The sequence below is a fragment of the Penaeus japonicus genome, unplaced genomic scaffold (assembly GCF_977035675.1).
Source record: "Penaeus japonicus unplaced genomic scaffold, GWHDUDI00000001_assembly GWHDUDI00000019, whole genome shotgun sequence".
NCBI classification, from domain to species: Eukaryota; Metazoa; Arthropoda; class Malacostraca; order Decapoda; family Penaeidae; genus Penaeus; species Penaeus japonicus.
In genome coordinates, this window is record NW_028234421.1 from 19,545,094 (window position 1) to 19,567,593 (window position 22,500).

A 22,500-nucleotide genomic window follows, 5' to 3' on the forward strand; every position below is an offset into this window, starting at 1 on the left:
GTGGTTCATCTTCGCAGCAGCTGGGAGCAATTCGTCTCAAGCCAAGCGAAGAGTGTGATAAAGGTAAAAAGGGGATTGTTGCTTTCAATATGCCAGTTAGAGCTTGCACCCAGAGGGATTCAAAGATGAAAAAGAAAATGGGGAAATACATGATAGCTCATATAAATGGAGAACCTTTCATCTGATTCATATATATATATATATATTTTTTTTTTTTTCTATTCTTTCTTTTTCTTTCTTTCTTCCAAATTTTGAAGGTGAAGAAAAAGTATTTTGATTTCTTAGACAAAAAATACATTACATAAAAGAACTGTGCCATGGCTTAAGGCTTTACAAATTCTGAAAAAATATTGCTGTAGGATGCATTAGGAAGTATAAATGATATCTGAGAAAAGGAAAGTTAACTTGGATATTATATAAAGAATATTATGCGAGGTGTTTATATCTTATTCTAACTAGTTTTAATAAATAACCTGTTCACATGTGTATTAATTGTGATTCAGACAAAAGCTTTTCAGCTCTGCATCATTAGCATATTGTGGTATTATCTAATGAGATGTTATTTTTATTTTATATCTTTTATTATTAATACTTAGGCTTTTCTGTTTGTACTCAAGATTGATGCAGTTTGAATAGGGGAATGTAAACATGGTAAATAAATTTTTAGGTCAGTAAATATTCAGTTTAACTTTGTATCATGGAAGGTATGTTCTTATGTCAGCAAGAAATACCTCAACTTGTTTTTTATTATATATTGTGTGGCAGATGGTAGCAGTTATGTGACCTGCATTGATTTTGCCATAGAAGCAATTCTTACAAATAACTTAATGGAGGTGAAAGTGTTAGTGTTGGGAAATGAAAAAACAGTGGTGCAAGTTGAGGCTTTGATTTATAAATTTGTATCTGCAGATATTTCTTTTACTTGTTCCAGTCAGTGTGCTAGATGCCAGTTTTGTCCTGAGTGGCCATATGGTGTAAGTGTACTAGCTTCGAGGGGGGGTTTTGGTTCAGGAAGATTTCTAATGATACTCTGTGAAAACTGTCCTATCCCATAGGGATATTACATCAATAACGCGCTCTAGGTTCAATGTGAATCCTAAATTTGATACTCTGTGAAAACTGTCCTATCCCATAGGGATATTACATCAATAACGTGCTCTAGGTTCAATGTGAATCCTAAATTCCTTTTTAGAGTGCCTCGTAGTTAAAGTGTAGTTATGAATATAGTATTGAGAGTTTTCATAATGGTTAACCCGTTAATGACAAATAATGTGACATCATATCACCTGATGGCAGGACATCCTGCTTGGGATGCAATATCACATGGGATTTTGTATGGCTGGCACGCTGTATGACTATGTGCATAGCACATGTCTGCGGTTGTGTCCACATGGAGCTGAAACCACCCCAGCAGTAGCATGTTAAAGTTCTGTGGAAGTTGTTGTTATGGCTAGATCAAATTTGAGGCTGCCTCAAAATTGAAACAGGCACACATACTTGTAGACTCATACACTCGTACACAAACATGCTCTGACTTGGTGGATCTTCAACTTCATTGTGTGGAAGTTAAAAAATTAGTTGCTGTTTCTTTTGTGGAAGAGATTATGTTGCTCCTTGAAGAGTTGTCCCTTTGCCTCCATGGCACAAACATCTGATCAACAGTGTCCTCTGTAGAACAAAGAAATAATGGTGTAGCAGAGACTGTATCCTTAACCCATTCATGACGGGACATATTTTCGCCGCCTCCCACTTACGCTGGGAAGATAACAAGTGCGTGACACTTTGTTCCGTGTTTTTTTCCCTGCTGCGGAGTGCTGATCTGAATCTCTGAGTGTTTTTCTCACCTACCCTATTCTTATGGTTTGCGTAATTGTGTCTACAATTTAACCCATTGGTCGCGGTTTTAATAAATTATGTATGCAGTTGGGTGGCGGGTTTACATTGTCTGGCACGATGCCATCTGCATCTATGACATCTGCATCTGCATCTACGACATGCCTTCCGCTTCTAATGGGTTAAAGGCATATAAAAATATTGCCATGCTCAGAGGATTTTTTTTAGTCAAAAAACATGTTACAACAATGCTTTTCTAGTGTTATTTTATTGAACTTTGCCTATATTCTTCACTTCTATGTGAAAATACCAGTGGAAAGTGTAAGCAATCGTTAGTGGGGCATCAAAAATATATGTTTTATATATACATATATTTATATATATTTTTTTTTTACCAAAAGGAAAAGAACAACATTAGTAATCAGACATGTACATATGAGTATGTACATGTACTTCGTGAAATAATATGAAGTGTTATCATGGGTATTTGACAAATTAGAAGTATTATATATATATATTTTATTTATTTCTTGGCCATTCACATTTAATTTTACAGTAGTTTTTGACTCAGATCTTTTTATTCAACATATCAAGAAGCAGAAAATACCATAACGTTATCAATATCAGGTAGTTTTTTTTTTACTTTATATCACATTTTATGAAACTCAAACTCCAAAGCTAATGTAACAGAGTCTAAGTTATTATGAAAAATTATTATTACAACTGCCCCGCCTGGAACTCGGCGAGAAAATGCACGACGTCACCCAGGTCTGGGGATGTTTTCTGACCTTGTAATAGGACATCAACCAGCGTGAATGGGCTAAGAAAAGAAGTAAATTAGAAAAAAATAAATGGTAAAAGAATATTTTGAACTTTTATATTGAATTTTTTTGTTAGTTTTTTTTTTTTTTTTTTTTTTTTTTTTAATATTTTAAATGGTCTTGGGGATGATTTAAGTATTGTAGCCTAGCTATAGGCTAGTATAAATGACCAGCTGCATTCGGAAGCCTTTTGGTAATTGATTTCAAGAGCATGTACCTTGACTGGTAATAAAGAAACTGACAATTTTTATGTGATTTAACAAGGTTAGATGTCAGCAACTTTTAATATGGATTAAAATCAGGGTCCAGGTCTTGGATTGTGATAAAAAATGTCAAAATTTTTCCCTGTGGCCTGTAATTGAGGGTGTCCGAAGAGTGTGTGGAAACAGCAATGTGCATGCAAGTGATTTGCCACTGTCCTGAATCATCCCCTGAGTCCTATTCCTCCTATAGCATCATGCACCCCTTCTACACCCTCTCTCTCTCCACATCTGTATCCTCCTTTCCATAATGTACTAATTGGTACAGCATATGTCTGCCCCCCCCCTTTTATATACAAAAAATCACCTTGTTTTCTGTTACCTTGACCTTTCATTTAAAACATAGATATAGAAGATTTTGTAATTTAGAGATCAGTGTAAATTGGTACATAAATGGAGGGGGTTGTATTAATGATCTTTTTTAGGTAAATTATTTTTTATTTACTTTGCTTAGCTGGTGTCCCATTCCCTCCTATCCTGTATAACTAATCACAGATGAGCAATGTAGTCAAATTGCAAACAATATTAAACATATCCAAGGTTATGGGTTGTGGCAGTCATGGAAGTTATCCACATTGATGTGCCGAATTCTTTGGTAATGAACATAAACCTTTAGTGACAGGTAGGCCTACATGTGTGATGGTCAGAGTAGAGTGATGTGTGAACAACACTTGTACTCTTGAAGCTCTTTATTTTTGTGTATCTGGGACCCAAGGGGTTAAATCTAATTTGAGTTTGTATAATTTTTAAGAATTGAAATGAGAATGAAATGGATGAATCTAGTCATTTCCCAACCTGTGATATATCTGATAATGTAATAAAACTAAAAGATTTTCATATATATGCCACCATAAAGGCAAATCCAACCAATTAGCCACAAAATATTAAATTGTATTGAATGTCAAATTGGTCAAATGGTGGCTTGCACAAGCAATAGAATTAAAATTTTGTACTCTACAAGTATTAGTATCAAGCATTTTGATTTATATTATCATAGAGGCAGAATGTAATTGTTTAATATTATTTTATTCCAAAAGAGACAATCAATTAATTGATTATTCATAGATTCGATTAAGCCTATGACGACGGTGCGTCACACTCGTGTGACACAACTAAATTCCCGATGCCGGGGCGTCATGCCAGTGTGACGTTTCCAATGCAATATTGCAATGGCCCAGCGTAGGGGTTTTCGCGTAATGCGTGCCCCGTTGGAAAAGGTTTAATAGATAATTAATTTTTCAATGAAATTTCCAGTTGGTCATTTATGTAATTATATATCAGTTTATTCACAGTTTTGTGTTTGGAATATTTGATTGCTTGAGATCTGTGTAGTTATGTGTATGATAATAAAAAGAAAGATGATGGTCATTTCCCAAACTGTAAATTTCGACTCACAATGGCGACCAGCCGTGTGATTGATGGAATTACTTGAGCACACAGGAATGATGTTGTGCCCCAAATATGGATTTTGATGCAAAAAGTTAAACTCAACTATACAAGCAAGCAAAGATAGGTTTAACAGTGTTTATCAGGCAGCTTGAGGTTCTGAGAGTCTTACAAACTTGCTTCCACACTTTTCTGTACTCTGTCTGAACGTATCCATAATTTACAATCAGAAGTGAAAGTCCTTATGTGGTATGACTGTTAAACCTTGCGCTGGTGTTTGTTTGTGCCTCTCAAGGTGTATTTTATTGAAAAAATATTAAGATATAGGAAGAACAATAATCATCTGGCACTATGAGATGCCTCACCTTATTTTATACAGTGTCACAGAACACTACATTTGCATAGTGTTCATCCATGTTCCTTTACTTTTTACTACAGCTCAGGAGACATTCGTATAGAATGCACTCATAATGGAAATCTTATGATGTAGAATAACAATTGAATATCTATTTTAACCCTCTCTGGACGGGTGGTACACTACGGTACCGCGCATTCAAGGCCCGTTTGCTGGGTGACGTCATACGGCGTCGTTTATTTAACTGATTTAGGCCTATGCGTTCAAGAGCCCTGGCATTGTAACATGCAAGGCTGGAATGCCCCCGTCGTGACTGGGTTAAGTAGATAAGTGGTAATAGAAATTTGAGACTTGTAGTTAAAATAACTGCCTCCCCACAAATTGTCCAGGATTTTGAACAAAGTGAAAGAATTGTCATTGGGCCTGGATAACCTCCTGCCTTAAGCTGGAACATCAGTTTAGAGGCATTCTTGTTGGGAGATTTCATCTAATTATGATTTATGTCTTTTCCTGTTGATTGTAGAACTTGTGAGTCCCTCTTGATTCTCTATAACTTCTGGGATTACATTTTGTTACCTAGTTATCAAAGAGTTAACCCAGTGATGTAGGACATGTTTTGGAGATGGGTGGCATGCCATCCAAGGAGATTTTGTAGCAAGCATTCACCACGTCTGGGAGGACTTCATAGAAAGTAGCTGTGCGAAATACTTTTGTCAGCAACATAGGTGCTCTAAATCCTATTCTGGGGATACTGTTGACCTGAATCTGGAATACATGTCTAAGAATTTAGCCTTATTATATAGTGTATAATACCCATTTCCCCAGCTTTAGAAAGGTAGTAATAGACTGATATTGTAGTATATCCTCCATGATAAGGTGGTTTAGACTTAACCCATAGGTTGCAGTTTTTAATAAATATTTGTGCAGTAGGATAGCTGGTTTACATTATCTGGCACAGTGCCATTCGCGTCTATGACCAACTGTGCCTTTGCAGCAAATCATGCCATCCGCTGCTAATGGGTTAAGTGACATAGGGATTAGGATAGCTTGAAAACCATAGAAAAAAGGTAGATAAAAAGATAATGATAATGAAAAATTTTAAATTGAAAAAATATCTTTAAATGATGCTTACGGTGCCATTTTACTTTCAAATGAGTATGAACATTTTTTCCAAGTAATTTCAGTAAATATATCTATGGCTATACTTTTCTCATTATGTTGGTATTACGCTGAGAACGGGAAAGAAACTGAGAGTTCCAATAATAAATACACTGACCTACTATTTTCATCAATAATACCTTATGATGATAATAGTTATAATGATTGTAAATATGATTTTAATTTTCATTTTACTATAATAATGGCCTGAATCATTTTCAAATAGTAACATCTAGATTGGAGTGCACTTGCCAGGTCTAATATTGTGGTTTCCTACATAAGATTTTTTTATCCCACTTCTCTGCTTCAAAGCATTGAAAGACCAGTCCATAGGCAGTCCTTGGAAGGCTTTAAACTGAGAAATATTGTTGTTGGAACCATAAAACTCCACATCTGTTTAGTGTGCAGAAGAGAGAAAAGGCTTCATTATTCATTGAGTGTATAGGGAATATCTGTTTTATGGCATGTATAGAGGCCATTCATCATCAGTGAATTATAAGTATGTTTACAAACATAGAAACAAAGAAAACAAAACTAAGATTTACTCACATATGGGATGGTGAACATAGGCAGCTAGTGAGTTCCTGTGGGTAAGGAAAGATAACTATTGACCTGAGATAAATGTCTGTTTTCCCTCTCACTCTACATTGCGCAATCATTTAGCTAGATTGTCATCTTTATTTCATCAGTTGCAATTAAACATCTGTGATATATTTTCACAGTTTGAAACAGTGTTTATTCCAAGGGTGCGTAGCTGGTGGAAACGTGGTGTGTCCCTCACTGATAATTGCAAACCGAGTCAGCTAAGGCATCGTGTCTATCATCGAGTGACGATGAATAGGCTTTAAGTATTAACTGTCATATATCCAAACTAATTATGATCTCCCATGTATTATTTTTATTAGTTTTATAGAATGCTGTCTTTATGTAAGTAAAAATGTATGACTTATTTCATTTTAGGCTTGGATACTAGATGATATGAGTGGGGAAATTTAGGCATTTAATGGAGGGTGCCTTTGTTTCATTTAGGTATAGTTGACTTGTAGATAAAATCTATTGTATTAGACAGCACTAAGCCATTGCACACTGGAATATTTTCATTTGGCTTTCATGTTGATTGGATATCCCAAATCTGTTACCCTTTTGATCATCATGCTAGTTGACCATGCAAGTTGCATACAAATATTATGAATAGTGTATGCAACTTTTGCCAAGCATGATAAAGAGGCAAATAAGTTCAAAATCAGAGAGCAGTTGTATTTTTGCCAGATAAAATAATATGTTAGGTGTGGTGAAAGAAAAAATTAATTATGCAATGATGGGGATCTTTGGTGAAAATTACCTGTCAGCATCCAGATATTGCCTTATTTATCATGTGATATAGCATTCTTTTCCAGATCGCATTTCTATGATTCTCTCATCGTGAATATAGTTAATTGTCTTAATGTTGGAAACTTTCTTACCTTTTTTTTATTGTTGCCATTTGTTGCTTTTTGTCTCATATACTTCTATATTTTTTCAGAATAACATTGCAGTGCTTCATGCTCTGAAAGATATATTACTCAAAAAAAAAAAGAAAAAGAAAAAGAAAAGTCTGGAGTAAAATGTAAATTGATATTAGATATCATTAAACTTGTCACTCTTTTGATGTACAGCTGCTCTGAGAAAACTGAGAACACGTACGCTGGCCGTTTTGCTGTCTCGTTCGCTCGCAGACAAAAAGCTCAAGACCTGGGCCAGGAAGAGACCTCCGTGTTTCTCTTGTGAAGAGGCACCTAGGCCTCAACCCAGCAGAGGTATCCTAGTATCTCCCCCCTTCCTCAGCTCCTGTCCCTTAACCCCCCCACCTCTCACCCCCCAGACAGTCTCCATTTACGACCCCTGCCCCTTTAATTCCAGTTCTGTTTAATGTGGCATTGTAAGGGCTGGCTGAAGTGGTGAAATGTGCTTTTTTTCTCTTTCTTTCTTTCATTCTTTTTTATTTTGGTTGCCATTTGACTTTTTTATGGTGGAGCAGCTTTGCATGGCCATGAGGGTTTTAATGGCATAAGTGTGTGATAAGTTATTTTTGATTTCTCAAAGTTTAATCTATATAATGCCGTATTTGGGAAGATACTTAACACAAACTTTATGCTTCCAAAATGTCAGATATCTTGAAAGCCACATATTTAGTAGCTGATGCCATCATTTGCTTTATTTATATATACAATTTAGGTAAATATATGTGAATATAAAAGTTTCTGTTTTTGGGAAAGAGATCTTTATTTATTTATATATTTATTATATATGGATTTTGCTCTGTATTACAGGTAGTAAATACAGTGCATATTATGATATTTTCTTTACATGTTTTGTGGAATTATATTTATATTTATTTATTTTCAAAGTATATGCAAGGAAAACACAGGGAGAATTAAAGACTGAGGAGTCCCAAATGAAATTTTAAGATGTCGGTAATCGTAATCGGATCGAAAGATTATAGGCTTATGTTGATTGGTTGCCATATATTTTTGTAAGATTATATAAAAAGGAAATTGCACATCTTTGCAGTCAGTAACAAAGATGTAGTCCAAGTCTCAAATGTGTTTTCTATGCTTTTAGAGTGAGGAAACATTACATTTCCATTAATGAAATTACTCATATTTCACATGTGTGACTTTAATTTCCTACACGTGCACACGCTTTATTGTGCAACTGCACACATTTAACTCCTATCTTTTATGTTCTGCTTAGCATTGTCTTGTATGGGGACTCCTTAGTATTAGTATCTATGTTGCATTAGATCCTAAAGTCTGTATTTTTGTTTTTGCAATTATGGCATGTCTGTCATTTAGCATCAGCTTGCATCATTCTCCCTCTCAAATGCTTCAAGAAACAGACCATGATGAGTGACTGCTGATTCTCGTGTCTCAGCTTGGTGGCATAGGCGTTGCATGCACTATATTGTTATGCACATATAAATGTCTTGTATGAAAGTTTTACGGTGTGGAAATTGTTTACGCAAAGCAAAGACATATAAAAAGAAAAAACAATTTTTTCAGCATTTTGTCACAAGAGAACGAGAATTTTCTGTGCAAGGGTCTTTAATTTCACAAGCCTTGACAGAAGCAAATTAGAACAATTGTTTATAAGATTGGACAATGATGCTGAAGTGATATTGATTTAAAAAAAGAAAAGTTGTTAATGCCTGTTATTTTCTTCGATTATGGTAATTATAATATTGATAGTAGTGATAATAATAATGATGATGATAATGACAGCATTAATGATAATCATCAACATCAATGATCATCAAATACTCAATCAAGTTTGTTGTTTTTAACATAGATTATTATTATTATTATTATTATTATTATTATTATTATTGTTTATTATTATTTATTATTATTTTTTTATTTTTATTTTTTTTTTATTCTCATAGTTGTCATCATTATCAGTGTACTGAGATTGGCATTCGTTATTATTATAATTTTTTGATATTGTTACTATTATATTTATTATTATTTTTATTTATTTATTTATTATTATTTTTTTTTCACTATTAGTAGTAGTTTTACTATTAGTAGTATTTTTACTGTTATTTTTATTATTGTTATTACTGTTATTATTATTATTATTATTATTATTATTATTATTATTATTAATATTAATATTATTATTATTATTATTATTATTAATATTATTATTATTTTTCTCTCTTTTTTTTACACATACATATTTGATATGCATGATTACCTTTTAAAGTGGTTATTATATGAAATTCTTTTCACTTGTGTTTTTTTTTTTTTTTACTATTATCTATGTTTTCCAGTGTTCTCATGGAAGTGACTGATCATGACATAATTTTGCTTTTATTATTGTTATTGAAAACATGTTCCTATTGGTTGTTCACCATGGATCATCATTATTTTTTTATTTTTTTCATTATATATTAAAGTACTGACATCGCGTTATTTGGTTCAACAGAATCAGTCTTCCATTTTTGCACTTTTGTTTTCCAAAAGTAAACTGCCCTGTTGAATTCCATGAGGACTTTGCCTGCATAACAATATTGCAAGAAGTGTTGGCAGTGAGGAGGTTGCAAGCTTGTATGCATTAGAGTCCACAGTTTCTTGTGTGTTTACTTGTATATTAGTTTCTAGTTCTTACTAAACATTATTCTGTAGTACCATGCTTATAGGCTGTAATAACTAAGAACTAGAAATCCACAGGCCTTTGTTTAAAGAAGCATTACTAAACTTTCTATGTACATTTTGCAACTGTATATATGTAGTAAAAGAAACAAAACAAAAGCTTCTTTAATATCACTGGCATTGCTTGTTAGGATTTGGTGGGGCTTTGGTATTGCCTTTTTGGGGGTCTATTGTATATGCATTTCAAGACTGAGTGATGTTATTTTAGTTTAATTATTGTCCTCCAGTATTTTTTCTGTGTCAGTAAATACTAGTTGTAGGGAAAAGAAGATAGAGAAAATTAGTCTGTTACTCTTTCCCCCCAGAGTCTTGTGAAATTCAGTTACATATGTTTGTATTAGAGAAAGATTTAAAAGTGGAAGTGAATGAAGACTTTCTTATTGGCATGCGGTTGACAGGAACTGAATGTTTTTCTTCCGCAGACACTCCACGGGCCAGGTCCAGCCGAAGGAGACGGGATGAACTAGCAGCCATCGAGGGCGACACAGACACAGATGATGAGATATTTAGTCGCACCCAGACCAGGCGCACCCGTGGTGAGAGAAGAAAGGAGAAAAGCCCGATAAAGAAGGAATTTGTGATGAATGGGGATGATATTGAAGAGCATAACAGTCACATGGAAGTTGGTGAAGGTAGGTAATTCTGTCAGAAGGGATGTATCATTGGGCCAAGTGTCCAGGTTTTGTGATGGTGGTTGGTCCTTCAAGCCATCTTGCATTATATCACCTGTGTCACTGAGGGTCTTGAAGTATTTTGAGATAATTCTTAACTCTATGATGACAGTGCGTCACACCCGTGTGACACTGCTAAATGCCTGATGACGGGGTGACACACCAGTGTGACGTTCCCGATGCAGTATTGCGTAGGCCCTGCGTAGGGGGTTTCCATTTATCGCCGGGCCCGTCGGGATTGGGTTAAGAACAAGGTTAAGGTACCTTGAGGGTAGTAATTATTAGAATAAAAAGATTGAAAATAAATACTGTGCCAATGAGTTGGGTATTTTCTTGGCATTCAAAGTTGAAATATTCTACCGCTGAGATATGAGGGAAAATAATCATATGTTTGTGCTTCAGGACTCAGACGCAGCTCCAGGAGGAGCAACTTCAGCAATCAGTCGTGGTTGGTAGGGAGCAAGAAACTGCGGGGCTATCCTACGATGGTTGCCAGCTCAGAGCCAGAGAATGAAGAGCCTCGTCCATCTCGTAAGATGCGGAAGTAAGTTATGGATCTGACTTAAAGGATTAAAAGAATCCAAATTATGTCCTTTTATAGCAACTAATCTTTTGGGTTTGTTGGTAATTTTGTATGAAGTAGTGGATTTTGAGATGATAAAATTAAACATTCAAATTCAATATGAAGTCTTCAATACAAGGTCAAGCAGTCTATTGTTTTAAAAGTTCTTAAACAAATAGTTAGATAATCAATTCACTAAATATTCATAATTTTTTTTAGGTATATTGATTCTGAAGGTGATAATGAAGATGAAGGTACCAGGGGTAGGTCGAGGTTCCACAGTGGCAATATAGAGCCAAGGCGAAGGAGACTACGGAAGTACACAGAAACCAGTGAACAAGAATTTTGCTCACTTGGCCCCAGGACTAGGCAGCCAAACAGACGTCTCCGCGTGCCCAAAAGTGATCCCTCAGATGATGAGACAGACCTGTCCAGAAGCAGGAGGTCTCATCCACTCAGGAGATACAGGTAAGGAGGCTCATGCCTTGGAACAAAGTTCTGCATGTAAATTATGATTATTTACAAACCATCTTCATGTTATATGATATTCAGCTTACATGTAAGACAAGCATGTTTTGAATCCTAGGAAAATCATATAAGGGAAAAATACCAGAATGCTGTTGAACTCGTAAACTTGATAAAAATGTAAAACTTCTAAAGCACAGATGTTTCAGGGCCGTTCATTGCTACTCGGTGAATTGGAATCTTTGTATCTTATAGAGCACATTACTAAACAATTAATTTCCAACTGTTAATATATCATTGCCATAAATGTCCTAAAACAGATTTTCAGTTATGTCACTTTGTTTTTAAAGCTTGTACATGGCCTATTTTGAAGTATGGGAAACTAGTAATATATATTTAATCCTTTGAAATGGGAAGTCCTTGTATATTGACACTGTCCTAATTGGTGTTGTTTAATTCATTTATTTATTTTTCACAAGTGCTTACAAAAAGCACAGCCCAAGATGTGTGCCAAATGAGAAAATGCAAATAGCAAATCCTCAACTCCAATATATTATGATAGAATCATCGTCAGTACTGATATTGATAGTAAATAGAATTGACTTTTTCACCCCTAAATTCAAGGAATGGGGTAAACAGGCCAGGTCAGTTAGTGCTAGCAATTAACTCCTTAGTGATTAAGTAGTTGTAGAGCTATGTGTGTGTAAAGAAGAGGAATAAAAATTCATACTGAAAAATTCTTGTTTTTAGTATCAGCAGGTTTAGCTTACACATTTACTGTTATGAACTTTTGCTGTTTCATCTTGAATTTTTAATGAATGAAGAAAATCTGCAAGTGCATTATTTTACTCCTGTCATAATTTGGAGACTTTTTACATGTATTTTTTATGGACAAGATTATTTGTGCTTGTATATTTCTGGAAATTAAGAAATGATTATCTGAAAAGTGTGTATATATGAAACCTTATGATTAGTAGTTTCACTCTTAGAAATGCATAAAAAGTTTTTGTTTTACTCTTTGAATAAAAAAAAAGAAGGATTTTATGGTTTACTTTGAACAAGAACAGACAATTATATAACCACTGTGTGTTTGATTTTGCATTAGATTTTGTTGCAACTTTCTGTCCTCATTCCAGGGAAGACAATTCAGAAGAGGAAACCGGTAGAAAAATGCTCACCAGACATGCAGCCCAAGTCAAGCCAGCTTCTGAGGAGGAGGAAGAGGAAGAGGAGGAAGAGATGGCTGATGAAGAAACAAAAGAGGATGAGGGTGTTGAAACCCCTGAAAAAGTCAAAGTGAGATACAAAGAAGGAAAAGGCGAAGAAGTTGCCAATGGAGAGGATGAGGAAGAGAGTAAGAATCAAGAGGAGGAAGAGGATGATGATGATGAAATGCCGCAGATAAGGCGCACAACAAGAAGTTCTCTGGAAGCAGGAGGAGGGAAAATTGAGGACACAGAGGAGGAGGAGGAGGAGGAAGAAGAGGAAGAGGAACCTCCACCTGTAAGACCACCAACAAGAAAGAAGAGAAAGTATGGAGCTCAGGACCCCATCATTGCCCGTGCTTTGGCCTCGAAAGTTCCAGTGAGCAATTCTCTTTTATTTCTGATGCTCTTGTTTTTTATGATTGCTAAATAAAAAAATAAAAGTTTTGGGCATCATAGAGTAACATATGAGATGTAAGGAGAGAGTAGTTATAGTGATTTCAAGGGAATGACAAAAGTGAAATATGTTTGGATAGAATGAATTTTGCTGTTTTTACAAAATATCATTGTGTTAAAATTCTGTCTCCTTTAGTTCGAAGATCTCTATCCCCGAGTAAAAAGGGAAAGACGACCTGTGAAGCGCTTCATGTACGAGGAGGAAGAGGAGGAGGTTAACACGAGGAGGATTCATAAACGCGTAACTTCATCCGACGAGAGTGATAATGACAAAGATGAGGAAGAAGAGGATGAAGATGAGGAAGAGGAGAATGAGGAGCAGAATGGAAATCGATATTCACTCAGACAAAACAGAAGAGAAATCAGACCATTCCAGTTATCTTCTGTGGGTATGTTTGCATAAGAGTCAGCATTTTTATGATATAGTTAATTTGGTAGATATTCCCAAAAATATGTTACAAAACATTTTCCTATTTGTCATTTGCTGCAGTCCCAGTATCCAACTAAGTTTTATTTTTCATCTGTAACCCTTTACTGAAAAGTTTGTAAGTTACTTGCACAACTTGGTTCATACTGAAACTGCCTTCAGTATATCTGTAAAATATTTTAGCTATCAAATGAAAAACTAAATTATTCGCTGTGACACCAAAGAAACATTTTTTGAAGTTGAAGGTAAACTAACATAATCTTAACCAATTTTGTCACAGCCTGCAGAGGGTAAGAGTCACTGATTTAGGAAGGGCAGCACAATAAACCATTTTCAGTCTATAGTAATGTTAACTTTCTGTGTATCAGAGAAATCATCTCGGTCCAGGAGCTACAGAGAGGACACTCCACCAAGAAGACATCATAGAAATCGCAAGAGATATGTCAATTCTCCAGCAAGGAAGCACATGTTCCACTTAAAGCGAAGGGTAAGGATGTGATTTTGTTGTTTGATAATGTGTGTTTCATTGGTAGCCAATCTTTAAAATTAATTGCAATAGGAAATGGTTATTCTTTTATTACTTTTTTTTCTTTCTTGATAGGCTGCACACAATTCATCAAGTGGCAGCAGTAGTTCAGACGAGAGCCACTTTGAGAAGAGTAAAATGAGAAGTATGGCTAAGTCTCGCAACCGCTGCCTACCCATGAACATGAAGTCAGATGACATTGTTACAGGTGCCTTAAAGTAAGTGGATAAAACGTGTATGGTTTTTTTGTCTTGTTTCATATTGTGGTCAGTATCAAAAAATCTCTCACAGACTCAGTTCAATTAGTTCTGTATTTGATTAAAATAACTGCTATTATTGTATCTATTTCTCCTTTTTTATCTTTCTCTCTTCTCTTCCTGCTTTCCTTTCATCTTCTTGTTTCATTTTCTTGGACATGTTCCATTTACTTGAATTTTTTTCCTGTCTTCACTTCTTACCTACCTTTCCACACTTTCCACAAATATAACTCCTATGATTATATACATATGTAGTGATATAAAATGTATGTTTTAAGGGAGAGATCACCTAGTGTTAATGAGCTAAGATGATAGAGGGAAATATATGTACAATAATAGTATAAATATAATTATATTTGTTATTCATAAATATATTTTTTCTCTTTGCAGGGATAGAGAGAAGATAGGAACTAGTCTAGCTGACATTGATCCAATGTCAGTAGACAGAGGTGTTAACTTTGACTCTGTAGGTGGCCTGGCCCACCATGTAAAGGCCCTCAAGGAAATGATCATCTTCCCTCTTGTTTATCCTGAGGTGTTTGAGAGGTTTAAGATTACTCCTCCGAGAGGGGTTCTCTTCTACGGCCCGCCGGGTAAGCGTTTTCAAGATCAATTGTTTGTTTAGGCAGAAGTTGACACTTATGTGCAGAAGGCAAAATTACTAAGAAGCACTGCTCAAGCTTGTCTAAAGAATTATTTTAGTGGGAAGAAATTAGCCTTGTTTAAGGAAGCAGCCTCTGATTGTCTTTGTCCTTGTTCAAGAAGTCTAAATTTGTGTTGATAAGTTTTATGTAAGGTTAAACTTTTTTTTTTTTTTTTACTAGATTTTATTGATATTATTAAATGTGCTATTTTACAGGAACGGGTAAAACTCTAGTTGCAAGAGCTTTAGCCAATGAATGCAGTGCTCCTGACAAAAAGGTAGCTTTCTTCATGCGCAAGGGAGCAGATTGTCTAAGCAAATGGGTTGGAGAGTCAGAAAGGCAACTTAGACTTCTCTTTGACCAGGTAAAAAAATCTTTGCCAAAAGATACAAATAACCAATGTATTTATTTCAGTTTTCTTGTATGCAAAGTGTAGCATGTTCAGTCATTTGCGAGCTGTCATTATTTATTTTTTATTTTTTTGTTTTGTTTTTGTTTTTAAGTTCATACTTTATGATACTCATTTGGTTTTCTTTTTAGGTGCTTTACTTGAATATAATCTCTTATGTCACACCAAAGCATCCTTAAGGAAGTTGATGTTAATGCAATTTACCTTTAATCCCTAGGCCTATCAGATGCGTCCATCCATAATTTTTTTTGATGAGATTGACGGTCTTGCTCCTGTACGATCATCACGACAAGATCAAATCCATTCCAGTATTGTATCAACGCTTTTAGCTCTCATGGATGGTCTAGACTCCAGAGGGGAGGTTGTCATCATTGGAGCAACAAACAGGATTGACGCCATTGATCCTGCTCTCAGGAGGCCTGGCCGTTTTGATCGGGAGTTTCACTTCCCTCTGCCGTCGGCCAAGGTGAGGCTGGCTGCCACTCTTTTTCTCTTTCTCTCTGATGTTGTTGTTATCATTATGATTATTTTTAATGCTCTTCTTGATATTGTTAAGTCTTGTTTATTTCATCAAAAGTATTTGCTATTATGTATAAGTATTATATAATGTTGATATTAATTTTAGTAATACTTGGGATTATGATTTCTGCTTTAAAGGAGGAATGAAAATTTTGAAAGTTTCATATAGTGATTATAATGATTATAACTAGTGTGTCACCTTCTTCCATCAGGCACGGCAAGAAATTCTTAAGATCCATACAAAGAGTTGGGAACCCTTGCCCAGTCCACGCTTGCTTCACTACCTTTCTGAGCAGACTACTGGCTACTGTGGTGCAGACATCAAGAGCTTGTGTGCTGAAGCAGCTTTGGTTGCGCTTAGGGGAAAGTTTCCACAGATTTACTCCTCGAAGCACAAGCTCCTCATTGATGTTTCGAAGATCAGTGTAAGGAACTTTAATCTTACAGAATGCTGGGGGGGGGGGGATTTTTACTCTTTTTTTTTTATTTACTCTGATCATGAAAAATACTGTTTGTTTTTATGAAAGTCATACTTTTTGAGAATTCAGCCTTCAGGTTTCTTTTTTTGGGATATACAGAATAGCTTATATTAATGTTTTTTTTTCTTCAGATAAAAGTAGCTCACTTCAGATTAGCAATGACCAAAATAGTGCCAGCTGGTCAGAGGTCTGCAGCCGGAGTGGGAAGACGCCTCAGTTCGAACATCCAACCCCTAGTTCAGTCCTCCCTAAACAGGAGCTTGGCTCTCTTGAGAGAGAGCTTCCCTCATGCCTTTGCCAAGTCGAAGCTTGCTGCAAAGAATCGTAGCACCCACCGTCCTAGACTGCTCTTAACTGGATTGAGGACACAGGGACAGAGCACACACCTTGCTCCAGCTATCATTCATTCCTTGGAGAAGGTCCCCACTCACAAGCTGGATCTGGCAGCCCTTTACTCGGTGTCTGCACGAGCACCGGAAGAAGCTTGTGCTCAGGTGAGATGTGCGAGATTAGAAATTATTATTTATGTTTATTGTATGTTTATATATTTATAGATATATTTACAATTTTTTCTGATATTTAATTGAAATATTGCTACTAGGTATTCCATGAAGCTCGGCGGAATCTACCAAGCATCGTCTATGTCCCCCACATTGATCAGTGGTGGGGAACAACCTCAGAAACATTACGGGCTACCTTCATGTCGCTACTGTTGGATCTGGACCCCACATCCCCTCTCCTGCTGCTAGCCACATCTGATGTCCCTTATGATGATCTGGATGAGGAGGTTGGTGGATAAACTTTGTTTTAAGATCTAGGATCTTGTTTCTGGGCAGTATGAGTAATCTGTCCTTCACTTAGATTTTCTACAGAAAGATATGGCTAGTACTACTTGCTTATATCAGGTATGGATTCTGTCTAGTAGACTTTTTTTTTTTTTTTAGATTTTGTGTGTTTATGTATATATTTGAAGCAAGTGTTAGCCTAAACCAAACTTATGATTTCAGGTCCAGATGCTGTTCAGTGTATATAGGGAAGAGGTGATGACGATGGTTAATCCCAGTGAGGAGGAGAGACAGCAATACTTTAAGCCTTTATTTTACACAAATATGCTTCAGAAGCCAAAGGTAATTTCTTTGCAGTTCGGACATGCTTTTGAAAGATGTTTTAATATTAAAAGGTGAAGGTACTCATTGCTGGAGTATAGTGAATTTTACTGTAATGTCGATTTTTATTGATATTAGTATTTCCATGTTATTTTATGAGAGCATTATATTATATTATTAACTTTGAAATTGTGCATATTTGTTCTACAGGATCTTTGTCATAGATGAAGATTTATTTTTCTTTATTTGTGTGTTGCAGTGTTTAGAATTAGTATACTTACCATCCAATGACCCCAATATTGCCTTGTACTCTAGGTCCGAACTGGCAGGAAGAAGTTAGAAGAGCTGCCTGTGGCACCTGCTCCTGTACGTCGGCAACTTACAAATAAAGAGATAAGGAAATTGGAAGAAGTAGAAGAGGCCACTCTCAGGGAACTGCGTATATTCCTTCGGGAAATATGTGCCAAGCTAGCTAGAAATAAAACGTGAGTGAAGGACTTTGAGATTATAGATACCATCACTGGTTTAGTTGGGCTGATCATTACTATTGAAGTTGAGACAATGGTTAGAATTACTCAAGCTACTGTATCTTTCCAGAAATGTATTACATTTAATTCAGAAGGCAGTACAAGTTTCTCTTTATTTTCAGGTTTTATATATTCACAAAACCTGTAGATGAAGAAGAAGTACCTGACTATCGTGAGATTATCAAAGAACCAATGGATCTTGAGACGATGATGACCAAGATCGACCAGCACCAGTATGAATGTGCTCAGGAGTTCTTGAGAGACGTTGATCTGATCTGCAACAATGCTCTGGAATACAACCCAGATAAGAATCCTGAAGGTATGTTGTAGATATTAGTATGGAAGGCTTGTGGTTATGTAGTAATGAGAATGAGTTATTAACCCACTGTGGATGGGGCGCCTAATGACCTAACTGGTCGTCAGGGTGGGTGGTCTAAGACACTAGCGTCACCAACAAAAAATTTAAAGGACGGGGAAAGGGTCTTCTCCACCCTCCGACTAGCCCAAACAATATTTTTCCTTAAATTCATCATAAAATGGGAGTTTTGGCTGACTCTGGAATCCTGTAGCTCGTTACAGCCATAATACTTTATGATTGTGTGCATGCTTCAACTGTGAGCAGACCCCGATATCGCGTCATGTACGCATTGACTCCCATCTTTTGGGCCTAATCAATGCTGACATGTATGTCATGACACCTGTATGCAATGGGTTAATATGAAGTATTGTAGGAAGACATAGATGTAATGTACACCTGTATTAGGGAACATTTATCTTTGTAGTGATTTAACCCCTTCGACAAGAGGACGCGTATACTGCATCCTCACAGCGCTCGTGAAAAATCTGAGGACGCTCATACTGCGTCATGGCTGAGTTCTGGTGGAATTGAGTTTTCTTTCTTCCGGTTACTGTACGAGATCTTTCAGAATAGAGGTCGGATATGATACGATGGATTACTGACTTTCATTATTATTACATAAGAGTGGGATTCGCTTATACCAGGGGAGGCACCGATGCGCCCTGCTAGCAATCATTTTATTTTTTATTTATGGAACATTATGTAAAAATATAAAACTTATTATGATTAGTTTACCATACTATTTCAATCGTTTTCTTTGGTCATCTGAGTGAGGCCTCCCACCAAGGTTACTCTTTCCATCTTCCTCCCAACCCATGTAAATGACTTGTCACATGCACATGGGGGAAGAGGTTAACTATGCATATTTTGATATATAACACATGATGATTATGTTGAGGTTTTGGCTTAAAACTTGTCATATTCAATAGTGACGTTTAAAATTTGGTGCGCGCCGGAAGCTCGGATGCGGAGTGGAGATCGTTTTCTACTGCCTGTAGTTGAGGGGGTTAATTGTCACATCTGTTTATATGATAATGATTATTATAACATTAAAGAGACTTTTTGGGAGTTTTTCCATATTATGAGGATAGCAAGGTATGGAGGAAGCAGAAGAAAACATTGATTTGTGGATGGTTGTTAGGAAACTGTAGAAGAGTGGAGGTGCATGCTAAAGCATTTGTTTCTTTCCCTAGATAAGATAATCCGTCATCGAGCCTGCACTCTGCGAGATACAGCTTATGCCTACATAAAAGCAGAGATGGACACAGACTTTGAAGATCGTTGCAGAGACATAAGAGATAATCGCACAGAACGCAAGAAGATATACTTTGATCAAGTTGAGAAGAGTACACCCAGCTTTATCCATGTTGCACCACCAAAGGCCCCAGTGAGTCTACAGATGGCTTTAGTTTGATAAAGCTCTCAATGAAAGAGAATTATTATAGAAATTGTTTTCATCCGTGGTTGGGATCCAATTCTGACCATAGTGATCACAGGGCAGGAAATATTGAGATAACATCATTTGCTACTTTTTATTTTAAAGTGCATTATTCTAATATACTGTGGGGAGAAATCTAATCTGATCAAACCTTTGTTAAAAGTTTTTAGGGATGTGGTCACAAAAAAGATATTCCTTGAGACTTAAACCCCCAGATCCCCTTCCTTCTTTCTGTGCTCCCCCAATATCTCATCAAGTGGTCACCCATGATAGTTCATCATTTGGTGTTATAATGGTTTACGTGAACAAAAATTATATATACTTGATTAATTTTGTTACTAAGTTAATTTCAAAATGAATTATGCTCTAGGTTGAGGAAGTGAAGACTGGTAGACAATCAGAACCTGTAACACCACATACAACGAGACCAGATGTGACAGGTAAGAAGCACAATATTATGTACTTGTTAGTCATAAAAAAAAAAAAAAAAAAAAAAAAAGATGTGTAGATATGTATCAGTGTTTGTGGTATGGGTCTTTGAATGTTAGTGTGGATTTACTTGTCTATAATGATTTTAGCATATTTAAATCATTCCATGTATGCAAAGATTATGATATATTTAGTAGATATATAGATAAATTCCTTTAATCTAGTTGAAGCTGTGAGGGAAAGGAAAGGAAATCGAGTACTTGTTGGGCTGATGTATTTCTTATATACTAAAGATTTTTCTATTTTGAAGTCAGTATTCATGAAACAAGGCAATCTGGGAATACCATTTGTAGGAATTAATGCTTCCATATCATTTGAATTGAAATTAAGGGTTTAAAAAAGTTCATCCAAGTAGTAGGTTGTCCTTGTTTATGGTTTCATTTTGGTGGGAACTTCTTTGATGATACAGATCCATTAGAAGATAATGAGTTCATCTTTTTCTGTTAAGCATGGTCACTGTATTGTGTTTATTGACCACAGAAAGAGAAGAGGGATGGCATTTGTTTTTCGTGATTGAATTAGGATATGGAAATAGGAAGCGCTCTTGCCTTACTTGCTAGACTGAGCCTGGGGAAAGTTTGGTTCAAACTTCCCTAATTCTTATATTTTGATCCCGGTCTCCCCCCCCTTTTCCCCCCCTTTTCTTTTCTTTTCTTTCCCCCCACTACCCCTAATGTATGGTAAATGTAAGGATTTATGTTGAGAGAACTCTTAACCCGTTAACGACGGATGACAAGATAACGCGTCTAGTGGTTTTTGGGCTACACGACGGGGACGCGTTACTTTGTCCAGCCTGGGGTGCGGGAGGAGCCAGCGCTGTGCGCTGGCTCGCGGCCAGTGCGGCCGAGAATCCCGACGCGTTAGGCTTATGCGTTCAAGAGTCCCGGAATTTTGGTCTATTTAAGCCGGATTGGCCCCGTCGGGAACGGGTTAATACACTTGTATGTTATGCACCACAGATCAGCAAGCAAAGACTACAGGGGATATCCACAGACGACGTAAAAGGAGATATAGAAGTGCTTGGTCACGAGGGGAAATCAAGCCAAAGAAAAGGAGAATTATTGAAAAAGAGACAACAGAAAAGAGAGAGGAGGTTGAACATTATGAAGCAAAGACAGAGGAGGAGGAGGAAGAGGAAGTGGAAAATAAGGAAAAAATGGAAGAAAATGGAGAGAAGAGCGAGGAAGAAGTCAGTGTTCACTCTACGGATAATTCAGATGATGAAATGAAAAGGAAGGCAGGAGAAAAACAAGATTCCACAATTCAGGTATTTAATTCAGCTGTTACCTCTATTCTCAGCAAGTTGAGTATATTGCAAACTAATCTTTATTGACAGTTATCTGGTTGATTTGTAAGAGTTCAGAAGTAATAGTATTCCTTTAGTGCTTAGCTTTTATTCCCTTGGCATTAATTCTGAGTTGCTTTTACTGACCAAACTCATTTTTGATGTGTAGTTTGAAAAAGTTCAGTGTTGAATAAGAATATTCTTCAGGTACATGTTGAGTCTGAGGTGGCACTGTATAATGGCCACCTGAGTACAGAAGATAGCCACGACAGCATGAAGGTTACATCAGCAGCAGATGAACTTGCAGCAAAGGCATCTACCTCAAATGTTGTAAATGATGTCAGAGATGGCAGCAAGGATGAGAGAGATGATACAAGTCAGGACACAACCATGGAAACTGAAGATTCTGTTGGTAAGTAAAATTTGGCTCCACGTGATTTGGCATGTGGTCATTTGTGTTTCAAAAATATTTTGTGTATCTGTCCCTGAGCAGGAATTGTTACCTCCTAAGTCATTCGTGGAAAATTGGAGCTGGTTGTTGTTTTCGATTTTCCCTTTATTAAAATCAGGAAAGTTATCAGGTCATCTAATTTCCTAAACTTTTGTTGCATTGAAATCATTTGATGGTTAACTGCTTTCCCTGTTTTTTTTTTTAGATACTTTTTTAATTT

The 22,500-nt window shown here is 36.2% G+C and overlaps 1 protein-coding gene across 6 annotated transcripts in view; it reads left to right on the plus strand.

Moving 5' to 3' along the window:
- LOC122244046 (ATPase family AAA domain-containing protein 2) overlaps nt 1–22,500 on the plus strand; it is a 48,259-nt gene that overhangs the window by 16,724 nt on the left and 9,035 nt on the right. For 2 of the 6 annotated variants that reach the window (XM_086547497.1, XM_086547501.1), the window contains exons 3-24: nt 1–63; nt 7,469–7,609; nt 10,429–10,638; nt 11,080–11,221; nt 11,459–11,707; nt 12,841–13,288; nt 13,502–13,754; nt 14,161–14,279; nt 14,394–14,536; nt 14,966–15,168; nt 15,435–15,583; nt 15,846–16,094; nt 16,360–16,572; nt 16,758–17,120; nt 17,228–17,413; nt 17,634–17,753; nt 18,048–18,217; nt 18,382–18,578; nt 19,811–20,004; nt 20,426–20,495; nt 21,504–21,811; nt 22,037–22,241. The exon at nt 1–63 is cut by the window's left edge and continues 36 nt beyond it. In XM_086547497.1, the coding sequence (XP_086403623.1) occupies nt 1–63; nt 7,469–7,609; nt 10,429–10,638; nt 11,080–11,221; nt 11,459–11,707; nt 12,841–13,288; nt 13,502–13,754; nt 14,161–14,279; nt 14,394–14,536; nt 14,966–15,168; nt 15,435–15,583; nt 15,846–16,094; nt 16,360–16,572; nt 16,758–17,120; nt 17,228–17,413; nt 17,634–17,753; nt 18,048–18,217; nt 18,382–18,578; nt 19,811–20,004; nt 20,426–20,495; nt 21,504–21,811; nt 22,037–22,241 (4,395 nt within the window). The remainder of the gene's footprint in view (nt 64–7,468; nt 7,610–10,428; nt 10,639–11,079; nt 11,222–11,458; nt 11,708–12,840; nt 13,289–13,501; nt 13,755–14,160; nt 14,280–14,393; nt 14,537–14,965; nt 15,169–15,434; nt 15,584–15,845; nt 16,095–16,359; nt 16,573–16,757; nt 17,121–17,227; nt 17,414–17,633; nt 17,754–18,047; nt 18,218–18,381; nt 18,579–19,810; nt 20,005–20,425; nt 20,496–21,503; nt 21,812–22,036; nt 22,242–22,500) is intronic. The other 4 variants (XM_086547500.1, XM_086547502.1, XM_086547499.1 and 1 more) reach the window with 3 other exon arrangements.